The following is a 25,017-nucleotide window of genomic DNA, read 5'->3' as shown; positions in this document are numbered from 1 at the left end:
AGAATAAATACTCTCTTCTAAGAGATGGTGTGCACCTTGGTATCGGATTCTTCTGGAGTTTGAATTGAATTTGAAAGTTGAAAGGAGTTTCAGCAGAAACTGTCTGAAGAAATTCGTGTTGAAGGTGGTTGATGGCAGGTACACACTCTCTTCCACTCCCTCTTTCCTCCATGTGTGTTTATTCTCTCATTTATGTCTCTAACATAGTTTGGAGTATATACATATATAGGCCTAATGCTCAGGAATATCGTAGCTTGTTAAATGTCTGGAATTCTGCCTTAGTTAAAGCTAAACTGTTGATGCCTTTGGCTCCTCAGTGCGGTCGTATGTGTTGTGTTAATCCATTGTTTCACAAATGTTAGCAACTCACAACAATTAAAATATGTTCATTCAAATTCATATAAAACTACAGATCACACTTGGCTGACATTGAAACACTATATATGCTTTACAAAGTAGTGATACATCATACTGATCATGTTTATATGTCAAAATGATCAAACGATCAACACTAATAGAGATATCTGCCCACCACCTATGTTTTTCGATGACGTGCTACATATATATCGTTTGTCAATAAAACAAGACGACATCTTATTATACCAATAAGTAGCCTTCCTAGTGAACTGCGCACATGAGACTGGTTGCTCGAAATGTTGTCAAGTTGTATATATGTAGCCATTCAAAAACGCAGTGACGAGGCTTAAATATATTTTTAGGTTTGGGAAGATTACAAGTGACACCTCCAAATCAGGGTAGGGCCGATTTACTCTGAGATCGTGGGGACAACTTAAAAAGGCGGAATGCTCACACAAAAACAAACAAATAAAGGTAAAGTGGTGTGTTTACGATGCACATGAACGTTGTATTAATATCAATGGGGTTACTTAAGGTTATATGTGAAATTATATAAATGGGTGTAACTTACATATCTCGGAACTCTTACTTCTTATAACGACTCCACTGAACTTAATGGAAAAATAATACTTATCAGTCCCAACGAAAATAATAACAAAATCGCTGCGCGGGTCGACCGAATACAATTTGAGAACGAAATTGTCTCCTTGGGAAACTTCTAGGGCGGTTCACTTAGTTAGGGGACGTCTCTGGATTGGGTGGTTCTCTGGACAGCTCGCGATTCGGGGAAATAACCTCTTGGGGCGTCTCAGCTTGGGGCGTCTCTAGGAGAAACTGTTCATCACTCGGGTTGGGTAATCACAGGGGTTCACTTCCGGATCCAAACATTGAATTAAAATGGGAATTTATAGTTCAGTTCCATCACAACAGAAAATTATATCGTTGCCAGATATTAGTACAGGATTAAATAAAGTTCTGCCTCCATTGGTACAGCTCCGGGTGATAAACTTTTATTAAATATGAAATCTCCTTGTAAAACAGTTCCAGGTGTTTACTAAAATAGAATATCCATTTGTAGAACAAGCTCCAGGTATTCACTAAACTTCTATAAAAACTCCATGGGTAAATAGCTTCAATTAAGTGTCCATTTAACTTCTAATTAATTTAATACTGGTCCTCTACTCTATTACTGGTGAAGTTAGTCTAAGAAAATACTTATGATCTCTTGCCCAACCATTTCAAACTTAATCCTTCTCCTCTAACTATTACAAACTCAATCCTTCCCCTCTTCTCCTCTAACTACTGTAAACTTAACTCAGCATCAGTGTCTTATCTTAATTTCCCCCTACCATGCTACCTTATTCACTCCATCCCATAATAATAAGAATACATCCCATAATAATAAGAATTCATCCCATAATAATAAGAATACATCCCATAATAATAAGAATTCATCCCATAATAATAGTACAAGGCAACCTACACATGACCAACTTAAACTCTAGACCAGCTTGCCCTCCACTTCCTGGTATCTGTGGTCCAGTGACCAACCAGCTGTCAATTAACACTTAATATATAATTTACCAGACACATTACTTAATTTATGGTGTCCTTTGGTACATTTAAAATAATCATCTATCACCAAACAAATCATCTAACCAAACAAAAGTTATAAAATTGTCTATTTAATCCACAGTTCTGAAAAGGGATAGACTCTTGGAGCCACTCATATATTCCTAGAAAATAGGACCACGCAAAACAATTACTTAGCTTAAGAAAAAGACAGGTCACACAGGGCCACCCGACCACTAACTGTTGCCATGTAGTAGTTAGCAATAAAAGTGAAAATTAAGGGAACTCATAAATCTACCAAGTAAAGGTTATTCATTGTCAAATGAATAAAAACAAACAAACAAAAGAAAATGATCAAATGAATAAAAACAAAGATAAGAAAATGATTAAATGGATAGAAACAAAGGTGGAAAATAAAAGAAAATGATAACTATGCAAAACATTAACCAGGTTATGCTCTGGTTACATATACACGATCGGAAACAACTACCATCGACATCGTTATCCCTCGTAAACAGGCTGAAACTCCCAGTCCGCCATATTTTCCTGGCAAACCTCATCAAACAACTCATTCTCTGCAACCGAGAAGACATTCTTCCAGGATCCAATGACACCTTGAATTAAAAGACAGAACGAAAACAAATACAACAAGATTTAGATTTTAAATTTGAACTCAAGTGTTGTCACCCATGTTGATGATTGCATGCAAGGGTTACACCCATGCATACCGACCATACATACGCATATCCATAGCCTATGCAATCATATGAATTCCTATACACCCTCATTCATAGGTCTATTATATGTATTGAAGTTTTACACACATCCATTTTATACGCATTTCGATACATATCATATCATTCGTAATCTTTCATACGTTAACGTGCGGACTTAACACTTACGCACCGTAAACATGTGCATAAGTTTACGACTAAATTCAATTTCCGCTATGCATATGGTTGATCATGCGCACAAGTAACAGTTGAAAAAGATTTTGAAAACGAATTTGAAAGTAGTCAATCAATACCCCCTCCACCCTTTCCCCTGTCTAGTAACCTACGGGATCCCATCAGTTGCCATATCGTTTGAGTTCACAAAGCAGTGACCCGATATAAGTGACGAAAGCATGACGTCACAGTAGGCAACGTTCACTGATAATTCGCATGGGCCGTCGTCAACCATATCAAAACTCATGGTTGAAGAAGACATATATTGCAGTTGCTATTCCATCTTGGTTACGTAGTGTATCTGCATTTCTTAATATAAAGTTGAAATGGGAAACATTCACATATAGTTGTCCCCTGCATGCGAACTGATTTCACACACAAGTAACATCCTAATATTTAAAAGAAATAAAAATCTTCTAAAGTGTACCACTGTGAATATGTGTACATTGCCGTTAATAAATCGACGTAGCTATAATGATACATAACGATATTTTGTCAACAACAATAACAAGAATGTAATATATTTCACATTTCATACCTTTCTGTATAAAAGAACTCCGCCCCATAGCCTTTGTAATCATGACACCGTCGGCTCTCTGTTTCTCGATCTCGTCATAACTTTTCTTCATCCCTTTCATACTTGCATTCTCCTCCAACCGCCTGAGAGAATCCTCGTCTAGTTCTTCACCGAGAAGAAACTTTGACAGCGGTCTAGCGACGGACTGAAAATCCTGTATTCATCAGCGAAGAAAACGTGTGAAGTATATAGATGAAACATATACGGATCACATATATATCACAACTGATTTCAAACGATGACTTTATTCACACAACATATTCTTTTTTGATACTGCCGTTAGTCCGGTTTGTAATCAACAAGAACATTGTGATAGAATAGAAAAGTTTTTGAGGAACCTCTGTCACGATAACATCACAGACGTTTGCGAGGGTAAAATTAGCCAGTCAAAATAGGTATCATTCAATCAACCACATCTTGAATAAGGGACATGATATTGAGATATGGATTTCAATTTATTAACTAACATTAACTAACAATTAAATTAACAGTTTACAATAATTTTGTCTTAAACAAAAGTTTCACAATTTCCAATATGAACACCGGAAACATTTAAACTGTTACAAATCGCGGTTTGTAATCAAGTTAAACAAAACAAAAAATACCGCAGGGATTTGGTATAGAATACGCAACTCAGAAATTGACAGATATAGCTTAGACTATGAAATTCTATATACAGCACATTAGTTTCTTTAACTTAATACCTGAGATTAATTTCAATGTGTGCTAGTGAGTGGAAGTTTTTTTCATCGTAAGCATCTCTGATATAAAAGGGTAAGATGATTGGGGGGAGGGGTGGGGGGGGGGGCGGGCTTGCTTCTCCTTTAGAATTATACAGCCTTTAATTAATGTCGAAAATTCGATCTTGATAAATCAATGTCAACTCACCAGCTTTAGCTTTTCGTATGAGGTGAAGAAAACATTCTCTTGTTCTCTATGTGTCCAGTAGGTATGTACGTGGTCGAACCAACTGCCGTGGCTCACTAAAAGGGAAACATAATTGCACTCTTTTAAATACCTTTTAAATAACAAAAAGTTAAACTTTCTTAGAAAAGTAACGAGAGACAATATACAGCAGACAGTTATGGACAATTAGGGAGGGGTAAGATTTGAACTTATGGGCTGGCGTCCCTGGGGATGGGTCTAATTGGAGGGGCTTCCCATTCTCCTTCCCTCTTCACTATAACAAATTCGAAATAGTGCGATCTTTTGCAACGTATACAGAGAACATTTAATGTTCAAGAAATTTGACCTGCATGCCCTAACATGCTTTTAGATCTTAAATGTGACACATCTCGTTATTTACACAGCAAAAGTTTTAGGGGTAGAGTCCACATTATGCACGCACAAAAATTTGTTTTGGTTTGGTTCGATTTGTTGAAGTGATGTGCCGTTGGCCCTGGGGGAGGGGGGGGGTAAGGGGAGGAGAAGGGACGCTTGTAATTAAGGATGTTTAAATGCGAAATGTTGCAATTCTTGCGGCAACTTACAAAGCACATGTATTTTCAAGAAATTTCAAATGACGTCTGTAGACCTAAAATCATTTTCCTTAATTTTGTTGAAAAAGATCAAGCTTTTATTATTTTCACAACATACATAGTATAATTTACAGTATGCGGCGGAGGTGGTGCACTCTATAATGTTGAAAATATTGTCAGCTGCTAGTCACGTGATGGACTAGAGTACTTATATGAATTATACATCAGGTAGGTAGGCCCACGTTGCTCAAAAATTCAAAACCAGGTTAGCTTAGTTCTGTGAATTTTGCAGCTGACTCTTTATATTACAAATTCGCTGAGTTATCGTATTGAACTCTATATGGGGTGATTTTTTTAGTATGAGACAATTAATGATGGAATCATATAGGCCTACTTCAGATTCACTTTATAATTTGACACACAAGTGGAAATTGGAAGTGTATTTTATTTTGTCTTAGTTTTCACTGTAAGCACTGCTAGTGTAACCATTGTAATATATGATGAACCCATACGGTCGGACGCTTACCTGAACGAAGAAGTTAGCTGCGAAGCACTACAAGTTAGTTACCTAGATAGGATCCTCATATAGTGTTCCCGAATGTAAATATCTGTATATTAGGTTTTCATTCGTACTTTCTTTAATTTCTTTTGTAAAGGGGGGGGGGGGTTCTTGCATTGATACATACATATTTGGAAATGATATATGTTTTTAGTTTGAGTGGTACTTATTAGAAATATGTCCGCTAAATAAGTAACTGTTAAAAGGAGAAAACTATTAAATATGAAAAAGAATTTATTCGTGGAAATAAAGGGGCTCTTCCATTAACCATGTTGTCTTCGGAACCTGTAACGGTTGAAGGGTGTTTCTGAGCAGGGGCGTATCCAGGATTTTCTAACCCGGGGGGCGCGAATTATTATCTAAGCGGAGCGCCATCATCGGTTGGCGCGGAGCGTACAAGAAAATTTCAGGTTTTGATACCCCCTAGATCACCGGAAATGGCACTTCTCGGGCTTGAAAATGACCAACCAGATGTACACTTTTGCCTGAGAACCAAGTATTTCCCAATATTTTTTGTTTCATCCATAACCTTTTTGAAGATTGTAACCAGTCACACATCATGTTCGACCTCATTGCATGTCCTGTGGATCATTGCTTTTGTAGGTGATTCTACGTCACGGCCCACAATATCCGAAAGCCCCACTTTTCAAAGTTTAAAGCCCATTATTTGTTCAGAATTTGAAAATTCACATTTCTCGTGAAGAAAATCACTTCAAAACATATACATAATGTTGCACAAAATTCAATCTATGGACAACCAATATAGAAAAACCTCCTTCAACCCCTAACAGACAGGTCAAAATTGCTACGAGAAGAGGGAAGTATGATGAAGAATGTTGGTCAGGAAGTTTTCGAATATTCATTCAGACACAGTTAATTTATTGGTGTACAAATATTACAACCTCTTATAACGGCAATTATAAAACTTGGTTGAAGGAAATGAAAAATAGCAGATATTTCCGATATCAGATATTTCGAAACCGAACACTACACACATAGGCGTAGGAGGCGGGGGCTGCAGCCCCCCCCCCAACCAAACTTTTTCCCCTGAAAATTCGGGCAACATGCTGAGAATAAATGAATAGTTTAAAAATTATCTCCTTGGTAATTAAAATAAAGTTCTAAGCTTGGCAGACTAATTCGCCATTACTACTGTAAAAGAGAGTTTTGACAAAATTGGACCTCCATGCCTTTTTCTCCATCTACATAAGACATTTCGTTGTTTACATTAGCATCCTGCGGAATACTGCGCAGCTTTCACAGACCGTACGGTACACGATGCCATGTGATGTAATGACCTATGCTTGCTTATATGATATTGACATTAACATGTTGAACGCGCGCAAAATTTTGGTTATATTTTTCGGGCAAGTCGTTACAGCCCCCAAATCCAATTGGGCTCCTACGCCTTTGACTACACACATAGACAGTTTTGAGGCTGTTCATTTTTGAACATGCATTTTCATGCTCACTGATATTATGTGATGTCTGCTCTTTGCTTTACAAATTCGAACAGGCGTGTAGCGAGTAATTTGCCAAGGGAAGGGCGAAGCCTGTAGGCAAACTATCTAAGCGAAGCGCCACCATGAGTTGGCGCGAAGCGTACAAGAAAATTTTGGCCGAAAATGCCTCCCAGATCGCTGGAAATGACACTTCCCAGGCCGTGTAAGTTCCATCTAAGCATTGTCTATTTTTAAATTACTATCGATATCATAGAGGAAATTTGCTCGTGGGGGGTGGGGGGTGGGCGGTCGCCCCTTCCCGAAATGCGTCATGTTCTCCGACGACTCGGTCGAGTTCAAGACCAGCCACAGTTGGTTCCATTGCACAATTGAACAATTGTTTAAGGCGTCCATACACACACACACGCGTTATGCTAGACCATATATAGTATATATATATATAGATACATTAGTGAGAGAGGAAAAATGGAAACGTCAACTAGAGCACCAATGGTGCAGAAGCTCATACCTTTTCGAGCTTAAAAATGTAAGGCCCACAAAACTTTATGGCCCACCAAATTTCAGGCCATTTTTCAGATTCCACCAATTTTGGGCCCATGAGGGATAACCCCCCCCCCCCCCCTCGGTTAGCAGAATACTGGCCACACCACTGGCTATAATTCCTATTTTCCCCCTTTAAATCCTGTTTTACCCACTCCCTCAAACAATACCACTGACCTACCCTATTAAACTTTCTCCCCTCTACCTGAGCAGACCTGAAGTATGGAACGCGAAAGGGCAACCATATTTCGTTGCCTAAACTAAGTTTGTTTCGTTGCCTAAACTAAGTTTGTTGCTGTCTAAACTAAAGCTGTTGCTGCTAGTTTACCATGTTGCTGTTGTTCGTTGATGTCTAAACTTACGTTGATGTCTAAAGTCACGTTGACGACTAAACGCGCCTTAATGTCTAATCTCACGTTGATTTATAAACTTACGGTTGATGTCTAAACTCACGTTGATGTCTAAAACTTTCGTTGATGTCTAAACTTACGTTGATGTCTAAACTCACGCTGATGTCTACACTTTCGTTGCTATCTAAAGTTCCTTTGTGAACACATTGTGAACGAACATCATTCTTTCTTTTCAAAAAAATTATAACAATCAACCGCAAGTTGCTTCCGTGCAGTGCTAACAACATATCTATTACAGAGATTTTCATGCTAAATACAGCCAATGATGTTTTCTCAAATTTCCCGAGATATGTTTGGTTAATAGTCCCTTACCCATTGTCTGCAAACATGCTTGCATCTTCAGTGCTCAATGAACGCAAAGTATGATGGTTTAACTATGTAACGCGAAAAGGGGGGGGGGGAATTATCGTTAATGTCATGCCGGATTTGTAGCAACAGCCATGTAAATATCCTTAACAACCTGATTTGTCGAACAAAATCACGTTGTTAACGATATTTACATGATAGTTGATACAACTCCGAGGACGTTATTTACATTTATATTGTTAATGTCATATTTGAATAATTGTTTTATCACAGAAAGTTATGAGTTGAGACAATCTATGAATTTTGCGGGAAGCTACCGCAACATCTCTGATACTGAAAAGGACTTTAAATCTCACAGTATGTTATGTTCTCTCCCTTTTGAGAGTTGATAATGTAAAATGTGCATTTATACCACAGTTATTTCTTCGTTGCAAACTTGCGTAAATTTTTGCGGTCCCTTTGACCACGTGCTTCAAGTCATGATTCTGGTGCAACACTAATTCGTGTGCATAAACTACTGCAGTCATACATCGTCAAAAGTAGTCATTGAAGTTTCGACATTGCGTAAAAATGTTATTTAAATACTATAATTTTCGTGGAGTTGGTTGTTTCCAAATACTGAAAAGCATCCAGGGTAAATGTTGGATCAGTTGCTCTATGGTTGGATGTAGTCTGCGCTTCGTGAGTAACAAGAGGGGCACAGTATTGAAGTACGTAGGCAATATGACTCACAGAACTAGTTTACTAAACCCGCCAAGCAAGTTCATTCGTAACACCAATCCAGTTCGGAGTTTCGATTTGCGAAAGGGATTGTGTTGTAAATGGAATATACACAAACCTCGCTCAGCATTTTAGACCAAAAAACCCGCTAAACATGTTATGCAAGAAACGAATCATCCAAGATACACTCGAGTTTTGACTAAGGCTATGTGTTGTAGGTAAGGTGATATGATCTTTTCTCCACAAATTTTCAGGATATGCGCATGTGCAGTTGAAACTCCGAAGTTTGAACAGGCCTAATACAAATTGCGTGGAATTTAGCGAGATATGCACACTACATTTGCGGGGATATTTGAAGAGTTGGGGTTGCTGGTGAAATCGCTGCAGGTCAAAGCATCGAGGTACTATATGCGGAGTTGGAGAGGAGGAAAGAGTGGCAGGGCAGGCGAAATGAAGGTCGGACGGCCGCCCTTGTAAAACAGCGAAGCTAGGGCACTGGATGGCGTCCGCCATATATATATTGTGTAGAGCATTCATAAAGTACAAGCAGTGATAAGATCGCATCTTCTCAACTATAAACACTAGTAAAAGTATAGGTTATATAATAAACGCAATTGGTGTTCGATCGGGACACATTTGTCTTTAGTAATATTACTGTCATTCGTTTTACTTGATTGCCGACATTCACAACATACCCAGACATCATGTAATCGTTCAATAATTCAATTTTAAGTACAGTATTTTATGCTGGCATTTTGTCTCGACACTCGTTTTACTTGATTACCGACATTCCCAGATTATCTCTACACATTGTTGGAGGGGCTCAATGAAATCAGTTTAAAAGTGCAGTATTTTTATGCTGGTACTTTGTCTAGACACTCGACGTTGTACTTGATTTCCGACATTCACAGCGTATGTGCATAGCCTATAAGTATAACATTATAACATTTTAAAAGTTGTTTACCGTGCAGCCTCCTATTCGTATGAGTTGTACTAACGCACATGTTATCTGATAGGCTGGCTGTGGGAGATACGGTAGCTTATAAAACAAGGTTTCCACAAGTTTGCGTTTGGTGACTCCAAATGGACTTGGACCTCCAAGACCCCTATTGTTTTTGGTGCAGGTGTATATAGCCACGTACAGTAGACTGACCTGTGTTTATCATGCCGTAGTGTTAATGTATCAACATGGTGGTTCGGGCCATTTCTATAGTAACAGCTAGTTCTGCTTATACTAACACCTTTCTAGTGTACTGAAGTCATCGAAACCTCAATGCATTTTGCATTCTGGTTTACATTACGCGGTTGAGCAATTTTGAACAGCGCCAATAGCAACAACGTAAGTTTAGACAACGACGTATGTTTAGACAACGGAAGTTAAAATAACAACGTGAGTTTGAGCAACAACGTGGTAAAACAGCAGCAACAACTTTAGTTTAGACTGCAACAAACTTAGTTTAGACAACGAAATATGGTTGCCCTTTTCGCGTTCCATACTGAAGCACTCCTTGCCAACATTTTTGCTGGCTGCCTACATACCTCAGGCTCAAAGACTTCTAAGAATCGGCAAGTGCTGATTGGCTATAGGGCTCTCATGCTTACAGTTCAACAGTTAACAACTCCTAGTCCTGCTTTAATTCCACTAACAGCCTCTGCAGAGCTTAACCACAAATGTAAACAAACACTGCAGAGACTGGGAGACAAATTAAAAGAGCTTTGGCAAAAGGTGAAGGCTCAGATTTTTTTAAACAATGGGGATTAATTGTAATTAATTAACTTTTGACCAAAAATTATTAGGCATCATCTTATTCATACACAATCCAACAATCTTCAGTTCAACTTTGAATATGATCCATCAAAATTTTGAGGAGATTGAGATATTTGAAAATATTACAAAGAATGACCCCTGATGACCCCCTAAATGACATTTGACCTCAATTTTCCGAACACCCCTCATAACCCTCATCCCGAGGAACGTTGTGACCAAGTTTCATTATAACTGGCCATACACTGCACGAACAGGAGCAATTTGAAAATATAGGGCCGCGGCTCGGGCCACAAAAGACCCCTAGTTGATCTTTGATCTCAAATTCATGAACACCCTGAAGGTAAAACTTCCATAGTACTATCGTGACAAACCCTCAACATTGTACCATGGAATCTGTAGGAGAAGAAGCATTTTGCGTATTTCCACAAAATGGCCCATTACGGCCCACAGGTGACCATTGACCCCAAATTTCGGACCATCTCTGATGGCCCTATACCCAATGGTCCTTGTGTCCAAGTTTCATGAAATTCCATTAAATACTGTGTGAGTGGGAGCGGTTTTACCAATTGTTGACGGATAGAGTGATAGACGCCGCTCTGTAACAATAGCTCACACCAGCATGCTGGTATGAGCTAAAAATGGAGTTTTCGGTGTAAGGGGTAGGGTGAGGCGCACGTCCCCTCTGTAATCTTCGATCTGTCACTGGCTACCCTGTGTATATAATAGTGATCAGCGCTGTAATTATGACTGTTCCTCTTTCTCTTCCCGAGGTCTTGGCGTTTATCTTCTACTTCCTCCTTTTCTCCTTTATCTCTCTTTCTTCTTTTTCTTTTCCCTTCCTTCCTCTCCTCCTTTTCTCTTTTCTCCCTCTTTTTCCCTTTTTTCTTCTCTTTTTTTCTCTCCTCTTTTCCTAACCCGGGGGGGCGCGCGCCCCCAACGCCCCCCTGGATACGCGCCTGCTGAAATTATAACAACGCTACTTTCAGCAGAATTCAACACAACTAATGAAATAATAATGATATGGACTATTCAGAGATTACATTATTTCCATATATGCGGAGGTGAAGACCCTTTCAAGGCTAATTATTTGGTAGACAAGGTTGTAGAAACTCGACGAAATCGAAGTGTAGGTTGCCTTGGCACAGTATATACTAGTACAACATAGGGGTTTCTATGGATACAAAGTCACGTGACACATTTGAACTTAATGGAGCTAGAACGACCGACCATTCATACAGCAGGTCTTTTATTCTGAAACTTACTCTCGCCGGACAAGAACATATTGAAGAAAAACTTCCACATCCTCTGGTCTTGAACTGGACCCATGGGTGCAAGAATAAACCGGCTCAAGGACGCTAAGGTATCCTTAGGATTTCTCATGACGTAGAGGATCTGGAAAAAGATAGTAATATTTATCCTCGTCAAGAAACGATTGCTGTGATGATGATGATGATGATGATGATGATGATGATGATGATGATGATGATGATGATGATGATGATGATGATGATGATGATGATGATGATGATGATGGTGATGATGACGATGATGATGATGATGATGTTGGTGAAGACGACGATGATGATGATAAGGTTGCCGGACAAATACCCCCCGGACAAATACCCCCCGGACATATACCCCCCGGACTCATACCCCCGGGACAAGTACCCCCCGGACAATCACCCCCCGGACAAAAACCCCCGAGGACGAATACCTACGAGGATAACTACCCCCCGGACAAATACCCCCCGGACATACACCACCGAGGACAAATACCCCCGAGGATAAGTACCCCCCAGACAACTACCCCCGGCACAACTACCCCCGGACATACACCCACGAGGACAAATACCCCGAGGACAATTAACCCCACCCCCCAGCAATTACCTCCGGGAAAAATCTACCCGCACAAATACACAGGCACAGATACCTCACCCAGGTTACCACCCGAACTAAACCAGAATACGCCCCAGCCCCCCCCCCCCTACGAGCCCGTTAACCAAGCCGACCTTTAGCTGGTGAACTCCGTAGTACGAAAGCCCATTAGGGCCATGAAAGAAAATTTTCTTAATCTGGTATATCAGATTATTATTCTGATATATCAGATTATTATTCTGATATATCAGATTATTATTCTGATATGAAACGTTAAAGCATCTGACAATCCAAAAATGCATGTAGTAATTAGAAATTGACCGGATGTTCCACGTCTTCTATATAACCCAGGGTTGTCCAACCTACGGCCCGCGGGTCACAGTGCGGCCCGCCAACCTCATTAATTTACAAATGTACTTTTACCCAGGAATTCTTTTTTGATAAATTTCAGAGATCCTTATATCTCAATATGAAGATTGTTTTGATACAGATCAGAAGGCTTGTGAAGTGTCATTTCCTGCAATCTGGGGGTCTTTTGGGCGATTTTTATTCTTGCACGCCACGCGCCAACCTACGGTGGCGCTCCGCTTGTATGGTAACTTCATTTCCAATACAGACTCATAGCGGGGCCACTGAAATTTGCCGCTCTGGCACGAAACCCTGGATATGCCACAGGAGCTTGTAGGCTCATGCGGCCCCTCCTTTATCATAATCATTCGAGGTGGCCCTCCTCATCAAAAGGTTGGACAACCCTGATATAACCAAATTTAAAAGTAAAATAACGTAGCTGATAAAAACTGCTTATCCACAAAATCACCAAGGTTTAAGAATAAGATGTATGAAGTCGGCCTGACGTTTCGACTGTTTTCTACAGTCGAAATGTCAGGCCGATTTCTTACACCTTATTTAAAAGTATCATAGTTAATAACAATAATACTACTGCTACTGCTCATCATCATCATCATCATCATCATCATCATCATCATCATCATCATCATCATCATCATCATCATCATCATCATCATCATCATCATCATCATCATCATCATCATCATCATCATCATCATCATCATCATCATCATCATCATCATCATCATCATCATCATCATCATCATCATCATCATCATCATCATCATCATCATCATCATCCAATTATATCCAATTATATCCAATGGATTAAATATATATGAGAATTCCTCTTGGTAGTTATTGCAGCTGATAAGCAGAGTCCTCGGGGGTTTTTGTCCGGGGGGTGATTGTCCGGGGGGTACTTGTCCCGGGGGTATGAGTCCGGGGGGTATATGTCCGGGGGGTATTTGTCCGGGGGGTATTTGTCCGGCAACCTTATCATCATCATCGTCGTCGTCACCAACATCATCATCATCATCATCATCGTCATCATCACCATCATCATCATCATCATCATCATCATCATCATCATCATCATCATCATCATCATCATCATCATCATCATCATCATCATCATCATCATCATCATCATCATCATCATCATCATCATCATCATCATCATCATCATCATCATCATCATCATCATCATCATCATCATCATCATCATCATCATCATCATCATCATCATCATCATCATCATCATCATCATCATCATCATCATCATCATCATCATCATCATCATCCAATTATATCCAATTATATCCAATGGATTAAATATATATGAGAATTCCTCTTGGTAGTTATTGCAGCTGATAAAACATAACGTAGTGCAGATGAGTTGTAATATACAGTTGCATGTGTCTAGCAGAGATTTCTTGCTTCCAGGGTGAAGTCCTTCTACTAAAATGGCTGCACATGGTATGTATCCACAAAATTGAGTCATGTGTTTTTTCCAGACTGTCTCTTGATTGGCCAGTTGTTGCCATGATACAAAAACATCTACTAGGGTACGGTAGTGAAGATATTTCAACAACAGGTGAGCTTGCCTTATTTATTCTGTTGAGTCACAATGTTAAATAGGCTGACCAGCAGTGAACAAAAGAAATGATTTCAAAAGGAATTGCTGGTCTGTTGATGGTGAAAGGCAATTGATGGTTGTGTAGTAAAATCAACTGACAATTGTTAACAAACTGTGATGAAGTGCAAATGTTTTTAGAATTGATGATAAATTTCGCTACAGTTCCGACAACCTCTTTAGGCCTACATTTGTCGTTTAGTTGTACTCCCCCTTCCCCTTTCTCTTTCTCTCAGACCGACTGCATGGTCACGTGGTTAGAGCATCCGACTTGCAGCCGGTAGGTTAGGGGTTCGACTCCTGGCTGGGTCATACCGAAGACTGGAACCTACTGCTATTGTGCTTGGTGCTCAAGCAATGGAGTAGGGAAAACAAGCCAGTGCGCCACAACTGAAAAAAGGCCGTCGTCGGCGCAACTTAAACCAATTGGTTAGAAACTGAGCCGTAAAACCTTAACAAATCAACAAAACGACCCTCTCTCTGTACCGATCAGGGTACTGCGAAAGGGACCACTGGCGTAGCAAGCGGGGGACAGAGGAAATAATACCATCAGAAATGTTGGGATCGCAAAAGCGATTGTGAAAAGAACGAGCGATCAAAAACTATTTTAGTACATGGATGTGTAACTGATTGCTCCGATTTGCATCCAAGGGCATTTCGAAAAATGAGATATATGCAGGCCCATACGCTGGGGGGGGGGGTCGAATGGTTCGGACGACCATCATATAAATAAATATTGAAAATTAAGGGGCCGTCCCTCCCCTGAGACTCCTCCCACAGGATACAGATCAGTATCGTGAATTTATGGGCTTTAAAGACTAACCCTAGTCGATTTTTTTTACCCTACAACCCCAATCCTAGTCATACCAGTCCTAGGTACGTCCCTGCCTATAAGCTGATACAGTATCGGTATTCTGTATCAACTAAGATTAAAAATATAACATTGTTAATAACATAACATATTACCTAGGAAGATTTATTGCACATGCCTCATTTTTTTTCTGTTGGTGCGTCCAGGGAACTGCTACTCAGAGTAGCAGTTCCATGGAGAGTAGTCGCGCAAGTAATTTTGTGTGTATACCAAATTTGCATATACCAGACTTGCGTGTATACTAATTTTGTGTTTATATACCGGGGCCCCTTGTCGACTTGTCTCGTTTGTGATTTAATCTTCCTTGTAGTTTCGCACAGTGCTCAGAGTACAAGAGAGGCAGGTTTGTAACTATTACAATCTGATCCTGTTCCCGGGGTCGTGATTTAATGTCCCAATCCGACAGACGTGAGTCAATTCTCAGCCTTTAGCCACTTTCCGGAATGCTGAGAGAGTAGGTAGCAACCTGTCCGTCGCCACTGCAGGAGAGCCTTGTCGAACCTAACTAATGAACACAGTTAACCCGAATCAATTGCTTACCACTACAATGGAATCAACAACAACTGCAGTACAGCTATTGGACTGCACCGGAAATTGAAAAAAAAAACTAACATTACAGCTTTCGACAGCCATACTCGAGATGGGAATTGAACCTGTGGGGCCAGCGTCACAGACACACAAAATGGAGGCGTGAAGAAGCGAAGATCTTAGGAGACATTTTTGTAGGGATGGGGACCTTGAGGTGTAGTTTTTTGATACCTCAAAATAAAAACAAAAAGCACAATGCTGATTGTGTATATGTGACATCACCATGAATTTGGATGCCCCAAATCCCCCAAATTTACCCGGAACTCCTGGCGGCGCCAATGATGTTAGTATAGTCTTGCCTTAAAAGGGCAACATGTTACACCATTAGGCATCTAAGCACACTTTCCAGTAGAAAATCTCTTAAAGGTGATGGGACACCCCATGAAAAATCCCGGGTAAGCGCCAGACGCTACCGGCCTTTGTAAAAATTATTACAAGGAAAACCTATTATTCTTTGGCTTATGGGTGGCAATTTGTGGGCAATGTAGCAATCACTAATCTGTTTATAGTTGGAATGTAGAATTATTATAACTATGGAAAATTAAATTGATTTCTTAGATTATCATCATTCTTTTTGCAAACAGAATGACCAGAGAATAGGTTTTTTCAAATGGTAGTGACGTCGTAGTCTCAAGCCTCTTTCTTTACTTATGTTTCATACAATCGTACATACTATTATGAAACCTTACAGGCAATTCTGCTGGTATAACGGGCTACACCGTAACCGGGTTTGACTAAGATAGCCCAGCGGTCCATGAAACAATCCATGGGGGGTATGGATGATGATCATACACACCAACCTAGAGGGGTGGACCGTGGTTGTTCTTGCCCCCACCCCTCCCTTCTGCTCCTCCCATCCTAAAATGGCGTGCACTCACAGGAAAAAATAGCTTAGAATAAGCAAAACAAGAGGAGCGTGGAGGCCGAGTGGCTCTTTTGTTTTATATATAATCCTGTTACGTTGTGTCCTTGGGCAAGGCACTTTTTTTCTCGACTGCCCCTCTCCATCCAGGTGTTTAAATGGGTACCTGTGATGTAACTAAGGTGTGTGAGCTGGATTCTCAGAAGCCAGCCTGATGACCAGGGATTCAAAGTGCTATGAGATGGCTGTGCCATATAAAGCGCTATACAAAAACTAACATAACATAGCAAATCATCAAGTAAAATTACTCAGAAGAAAACTTGAAAATGGTAAGTCGCAATAAGCCGGAATTGTTCGGAGATTAATAATACAGAATAGTGTCACTATAAGAAATAGTAAATTAATAGTTACTACAAGCAGTGAGCAATTCCCAACCCAACCCCCGGGCCTCGGTCCATTGTCAAACCCTATCCAGGAGTTTGGGGAATTATATATGAAAAGCTCGAATCTTTTTAAAAGTCGGGAGGAGGTTATAAGGGCCAGGGCACACGACGACCCTAGTGGTGCCAGTTTAACCGTCACCCTGACCCAATTGTAAATATGCTCTCGGAGTTGCCCGAGGGACTAGGGTATATGTTGAGGCCCGCGGGAAACTAAACTCGAAAAAGACGGGCGTATCCGTCGCTGCATCCGTCTCCTATAGTTAACGGCATATGTCCAGGGGTATATTCGTCCGGGGGTATTTATCCGGGGGTAATTGTCTAGGGGGTATTCGTCCTCGGGGATAGTTGTCCGGGTGGGTACTTGTCCGGGGGGTTTTTGTCCTCTGGGGTAATTGTCCGAGGGGTATCTGTCCGGGTGGTAGTTGTCCTGGAGGGGTAGTTGTCCGGGATGGTATTTGTCCGGGGGGTATCTGTCCGGGTGGTAATCGTCCGGGGGGTTATTGTCTGGGGGGGGGGGGTAATCGTCCGGGGGGTATTTGTCTGGGGGGTATTTGTCCGGGCACGGATGATAATGGTGGTAGTGGTGATGATGAAAATGATGACGATGATGCTAATTACGATACCGATGATGGTGACAACGACGACGATCATGGTAGTGGTGGCGATGGTGGTGTTTGTGATGGCGAAGATGGTGATACTTTGATGATTATGGTGATGATGATGCTAATTACGATAACGATGATCGTGACAACGACGACGATGATGGTAGTGGTGGTGTTTGTGGCGATAATGGTGATACTGGTGATGATGATAATGGTGATGATGATGATGATGTTAATTACGATAACGATGATCGTGACAACGACGACGATGATGGTAGTGGTGGTGATTGTGGCGATAATGGTGATACTGGTGATGATGATAATGGTGATGATGATGATGTTAATTACGATAACGATGGTGGTGGTGGTGATTGTGGCAGTGATGGTGATTACTACTTGGCATTGTCATACACAATACGTATGATATATGATATGAATAGATATTTAATAATTCAAAACACATGACAATAGACAACAGAACCTTGGGATAACAAGGGGACTTATAATGTGCATGTGACATTCTTAACGAGAGTGGTTTAAAAGAAAAATCTAAAGATTATGTTTGGAAAATTTGCATTTAGATTGTTTGCTTGATACATATCCTCAATGCGCAGCTGCGAACATTTTCATGAGCAATTTATTTATTTGAACTTACCCTCCCTTTCTTGCCCTCTGTTAGTTGTTTGGGTAAGAATTTCCAGGGTAGATGGGTAATCATGACCCTTGGGGACTCCATCTCCGCAAATATCTCATGAGATGGTGTCGTCATTTCAGGCGGAAAGAGAAATTCTACTCCAGTCCCAAACATCTTCGTCCGATCGATATCATCTGCACGTCCCTTTGCTAATACTAGCAGAGCTATTTCCCACATCCAGTGTGTACCTGATATATGGAACAAAGATTACTGATATTACAATCTAGTTAAAAAAGAAACTTACTGCCCGCTTCATTTAATCTGCACTTGGTAATATTCACAGTTACCGGTCCTCTCACACTTTTGAGTGAAGAACATTTGATTATAGACACACTGATTTTGGGGGATTGGTGGGTGCATATATTTTGTATCGGAGCACTGTTGTTCGATTAGTTGTACTATATCTTGATCTTGATCGATGTCCACACATATTTCATTTCATTTCATTGATTTCATCTATACACAAGAACAGTAGAACAAAGTGGTATAGTATAAACAGGACACTAGAAAAACAATATTAGTTTATCAAGCTAGCGACCAAAAAATAACAAATAACAATGAAAGAAGGTAACAATTAAGAGTAGAGAAAAATAAACATGAGATAATCAGTACTCAGTCAGCGTAGTTTTCAATTAGGTGTGCTTTTAGTTTGCACTTAAACGTTACATAAGATTTAACAGTTTTTATATCATTCGGAAGCACTGTCCAGGTTTTATAGCAGTAGTTATTCAAGCCATAATTTACCGTGTTTCGAGTGATGTCTGCTAACTGAAAAATGGATATTATTCCTCGTACTGTTACGAATATACGCGGAATTACTGGGATTAACAATATCACTAAAGACACGGGGGAGATACTTATAAATAAAAGAACACATCTTGAGAACATGAATGTCATATCGCCCATAGGGGTGTTGACGTGTGGTCCTTCTCTTCCGGATTTGATATAGTTATCCAGAAGCTGATTGAAGGAGGGCACACTAGAGGCAGATTTGAGCTCTGATGGTAGTTTAATTCCTTAGGGGGTTGCGGGAGAGGGGGGGGGGGTGCGTGGATAGAGCGAATATTTATAACTCATGTTTGGCTCTGAGAGTTGTATAGTTCAAATCATGACATGTATATATACGAGTTGCTGGTGCGATGCGATTAGCTACAAGATGAAGAACGTTACTAGGTGTAATGCCATGAGTTTCTTTATATAAGATGACGAGCCGAGCTTCAGTCTTACGTATATTTCTAATTTACTCCAGTTGAGATCTACAAGCATATTGTTCACACTGCTAGTGCGTCTTTAGTCATTCATATACAAGTCTTGCTGCACGTATAGTTGCACTGTTTCAATGTACTCCTTTTGTGTAGTGTAATATGGGTCCCATATATCAAGCTGGCATACTCAGCAGTGGCGGAGCGTCAATACAGTCAGAGGGGGGGGGGGGATGCCCCCCTGACGGACTCAAATGGACTGCTGGCGCCCTTTTAAGTTTTTTACCACTTTTTACTTATTCGCGATTATTGACTTTTTTATTGCGCTTTCAAATACCACCCGATACTCATAGCTAGTACAGTAACTACTGTTCATGTTCCACGACCGTGGCACGCGTTCAACATGTAAATGTCAATATCATATAAGCAAGCATCGGTTACAACATCGCATGCCATCGTGTACCGTACGGTCCGTGAAAGTTGCGCAGTATACCGCCGGATGATAATGTAAACAACGAAATGTCTTATGTAGATGGAGAAAAAGGCATGGAGGTCCAATTATGTCAAAACTCTCTTTTACATTAGTAATGGCGAATTAGGGGCTGTAGCCCCCCCCCCCCGCCTCCTACGCCTATGTGTGTAGTGTTCGGTTTCGGAAATATCTGCTATTTTTTCATTTCCTTCAACCAAGTTTTATAATAGCCGTTATAAAAGGTTTTAATATTTGTACACCAATAAATTAACTGTGTCTGAATTTTCGAAAATTTCTGACCAACATTCTTTATCACACTTCCCTTTACTCGTGCAATTTTGACCGGTCTGTTAGGGGTTGAAGGAGGTTTTTCTATATTGGTTGTCCATAGATGAAATTTTGTGCAACATTATGGGTATGTTTTGAAGTGAGTTTATTCACGAGAAATGTGAATTTTCAAATTCTGAACAAATAATGGGCTTGGAACCTTGAAAAGTGGGCCTGACGGATATTGTGGGCCGCGACGTAGAATCACCTATTAAAAGCAATGATCCACAGGACATGCGATGAGGTCGAGCATGATTTGTGACTGGTGACAATCTTCAAAAAGGTTATGGATGGAAAAAAACTATCGGGAAATACTTGGTTCTCAGGTAAAAAGTGTACATCTGGTTGGTCATTTTCAAGCCCGAGAAGTGCCATTTCCGGTGATCTGGGTGGTATCAAAACCAGAAATTTTCTTGTACGCTGCGCGCCAACCGATGGCGGCGCTCCGCTTAGATAGTAATTCGCACCCCCCGGGTTAGAAAATCCTGGATACGCCCCTGGCTATAGTAGGAACAACAGCCTTAGCCCAAGGACTGTGCCTTGGGGCACGCGGGAGATTACTTCAGAGCTTGTTGAAAATTCACAACCAATGATAACTTTTTGTGATCTACCTGTTCGAGCAGCTCTCGATCTATTTGTTAATATTTGCCCTGATCCCAAGGTGATCCAACTTTATAAGTCAGCGATGATGTGGAACCACATCGAATACTTAGCTTAAGTCCATGCATGATACACACGTCTACCTGACCACGGTTGTCTAAAATATATGTTTGTATTACTGTATGTGTATCGCAGTCTATTAATACTTCTATTAATACTAATAATATTGCTCATTTTTCCGTTACGACCTGTGTGAGCCGAGTTTCCGATCGTGGACAATAAATAAATTCTATTCAATACTATGTTACTGAATAATATGCGGCTCCAGTTGCTTGCAGAATACTAGTAAGCAAATCTGGACTTTGGTAATTTGACGGTTAAGATCGGTCTCCTTTCTTGGCTATGGGTGACACATTTGCAGTACGCGAGTCCTGCGGGATGGTACTATAGTGGAGATAGACTTCTGGAAAAATCTTTTGTAGGATTGGCGCCATATCTGAAGAGCATTCCTTCAAAATCCGTGTCGGGATGTTGTCGGGGCCAGTTGCTTTGTGGATTTTAAGTTCCTTCAGAATTTTCTCGATGCTAGCTTGGAGTAGTGACAGTAATATTGGGCATATCAACAAATGGTCTTCGGTTAAGTGTTGGTAGGTATTGCGTAAAAACTGAGCAGAATTGGGTATTAAGGACCTCGCGACTCTTTCATTTGCACTTGAGGCAAGGCGACCGGTGCTCTGGAGAGAACTAACATCAAAAGCCTCTCGGCAGATGGATTTTGTATATCACCAGAATGGTTTGGTGTTATTAATTGCAAGGGTTTCGGAAATATCACGGATATAGTTTTCTGAGAAGTTTTTTTACGATCTGTAATTTTACGTCTGATCTCTTTGAATTTATCCTAATTAACGAAGTCTCCAGTTCTACGAGCCTTATCATTAAACTGACGTTTTTTGTTTCATTCCTTTCTCAGGTTTTCAGGCATCCATGGGAGTTTAACTTTACAGTTATATATATAATAATATTATTATCCATATATTTTCTGATAAAATCAGTGAAACTGGACCAAACGGTGTCGATGTCGGAATTTTGGATGTGGTCATCGGTAAGCTGGTCACCGCTTGATTATAGGGGACATGGGCGGCGTTCATGGGGGAGGGGGACGGTGGGGGGGGGGGACATGTCTCCCCAATATTTTAGGTGGGGGATATAGTATCTAATATCCCCCCAATATTTGATGGCATAATTTTTTTTGTGGCTATAAGAGCATATTTTTTTATGATATCGCTAGTAATTTCAAAATAGAAAATGCTTAGATGCAACTTACAAGGCTTGGGAAGTGCAATTTCCAGCGATCTGGGAGGCATTTTCGGCCAAAATTTTCTTTTACGCTTCGCGCCAACACATGGTGGCGCCACGCTTAGATAGTTTGCCTACAAGCTTCGCCCCTCCCTTTTTTCCTCGCTACGCGCATGTCTAACCGTGTCACAATTTGTTACTAAATATCACCAAAAAACGACTTTCACCGAGAGTAGTTTTTATTTATTTTCGAAATGAATTAGCTAGACGGACCATGGGTGCAGATTCTGGTGGGGACAGCGGGACGCGTCCCCACCAACTTTTTCAGTGGTGGGGACATGATATACCGTGTCCCCACCAAATTTGTCTTGACCAAACGCTGCATTGCAAATTTCCCTGTATTGAACTTTGGCGCAGTTTGATCCAGCATTGTGCAAATTTCATGCAGCAGTTCTCACTTTATTACATTTATCCACATTTGTTAAATTTTTGAAGGAAATCGCATTTGCGGCAGTCTATAATTGTTTTCTGGGAGAGGACCCAGACCCATCGTATACAAAAGTCTACTTGGATTATTTGTCCTCTGATTTTTTTTTTCTGCAGACGCCCATGTGTTCCCCCACTTAAATTTCTAAGCCATGAGATCTCAAATTGAAGGAGGTTTTGGAGCATAATTGGGTCTGGGAAGTGTTATTTCCAGCAATCCGGGAGGTATATTTGCCAAAAAAAAATCGTCTACGCTACGCGCGAACCAATGGTCGCGCTCTGCTTAGATAGTATCAGAGAACAGATACGCGTCCCCACCATTATCCAAGACTGATCTGCACTCATGAGACGGACCGCATCCGTAATGAAACTTGGTATATATACAAAATATCACGAAGCGCGCGAACAATTTTGGGGATGTAGTTGCTACGCGCCTGCACCAAAGCAAATGCCCCCCCCCCCAATATTTGAAACAAATCGCCGCCCCTGATAGGGGACACTCATGCAAGTTTGCTTCTCCCGAATCCATAATAGCGAGATATTTTAATATACCTGTCGCCAACTATACAAATACTTAATACCGTTATAAGGCTGTTTATATATATATATATATATATATATATATATATATATATATATATATATTTATATATACAGAGCGGAAGGCCCGTGGTTCGAATCCCGGTGGAGGCTGAAAGTTTTTTCACTGTTCTTGATTTTCCAACTCATTACGATTTTCATTTATATATATTCATTTGCCTTTGTCGTTTACCTCCATTGCATTAACATAAAGTCTGTTCAAAGTATCTCTTTCGAGATCCGGCTTTAGGAATCACAAATGATTTCGAGTTGGTCAGCATCATGTTTAATCTCTAGAGTAAGGCAAAATATGTCACCAAAAACAGAACTAGTATTGTTCGATACAGGTGACAAACGCCTACAGTGGAATAACGACCTTCCTTACCGGTTTCGAACCTCTGGACTTACAATCAGCGTCCATAGCCTAGTGGTTAGGGTGTCCGCGTACAGAGCGGAAGGCCCGTGGTTCGAATCCCGGTGGAGGCTGAAAGTTTTTTCACTGTTCTTGATTTTCCAACTCATTACGATTTTCATTTATATATATATATATATATATATAGTACACTGATTGTAGTATACGAATGTGTATACTATAACACACACATACAATCAATCAATATATATATATATACATAATACAATATGTAAATGTAGTACAATACAGTACACTGGTTGTAGTGTAAACATAGCCTACCACTTTTAGGATACGTGGTGATGAATATGTCATCGTCTCTCGTCTCCCAGTCTCTAATGATCTCAAGACTCTTCGCAGGTACAAAACCGCGAAACCTCACTCCTTCATACTCGTGCACGTCATTGAGCTTCTGCAGTGGTTCGGGAACACCGAACATTTTGGAAATTTCCCTCTGCATATCATTTTGTTCCTCCAATGAATATCTGACCACCATTTTAGTAGACTAGGCAAACACGTTATTTCAGTTGACTCGCAAATTAATCTACACAGAACCGCGTCGATTAGATTTTCCGAATTACATTGACACAGAGTACAGATCGAGCACAACAGCACTAGCCCGTATTTTGATTGTCAGTAAATCACGTTTTCAACTTTGCTCCTTGGTTTGTTTACAGGAACTTTAGATTTCATAAAGTTCAAGGTTTACTTGTTCACAAATATGACGTTATCGTTCGGTAACGTTTAAAGGTTCAGTTTACACTACTTATCTGGATCGATTTCTAACTTATTGTTACGTTAGGTGAATTTTGGATTTTATCCACATGCATTTTGCGTTGAATTGTCCACCATCTTCTCATACCAATTTCGACAGTTAAAGCCAAATCCTGCTTTGGGGGGGGGGGGGGGGGGGAAGAAGCTAACTAAAATACTTCAGTTCAACAACGTTGGCCAGCGAATGTTACAAATAAGCATAAAGCACCAAACATTTGACAACGCAACAATAAAATATTTCATTATATCTGTG

The 25,017-nt window shown here is 40.4% G+C and overlaps 1 protein-coding gene across 1 annotated transcript; it reads right to left on the bottom strand.

The window, feature by feature from the left end:
• Window positions 1–832: 832 nt before the first annotated feature.
• On the bottom strand, window positions 833–24,610 carry LOC139978814 (sulfotransferase 2A1-like). Its single transcript, XM_071989330.1, has 6 exons — window positions 24,273–24,610; window positions 18,578–18,804; window positions 11,960–12,089; window positions 4,342–4,436; window positions 3,415–3,607; window positions 833–2,543 (listed from the first exon to the last, which is right to left on the bottom strand). The coding sequence occupies exons 1-6, from the start codon at window positions 24,484–24,486 to the stop codon at window positions 2,431–2,433; spliced, it is 972 nt and encodes a 323-aa protein (XP_071845431.1). The 5' UTR covers window positions 24,487–24,610; the 3' UTR covers window positions 833–2,430.
• Between the last annotated feature and the right edge of the window lie 407 nt (window positions 24,611–25,017).

This window comes from Apostichopus japonicus, chromosome 2, assembly GCF_037975245.1.
Source record: "Apostichopus japonicus isolate 1M-3 chromosome 2, ASM3797524v1, whole genome shotgun sequence".
NCBI lineage: Eukaryota > Metazoa > Echinodermata > Holothuroidea > Aspidochirotida > Stichopodidae > Apostichopus > Apostichopus japonicus.
This window is presented reverse-complemented; position numbering and strand designations above follow the sequence as displayed.

Coding starts and splice junctions, on each gene's coding strand:
- LOC139978814 (XM_071989330.1), bottom strand. CDS start 24,486: ATGGTGGTCAGATATTCATTGGAGGAACAAAATGATATGCAGAGGGAA. Junction 18,805..24,272: donor CACCACGTATCCTAAAAGTG/GTAGGCTATGTT, acceptor TCCATATATCAG/GTACACACTGGATGTGGGAA. Junction 12,090..18,577: donor CAGAGGGCAAGAAAGGGAGG/GTAAGTTCAAAT, acceptor ATCTTTTTCCAG/ATCCTCTACGTCATGAGAAA.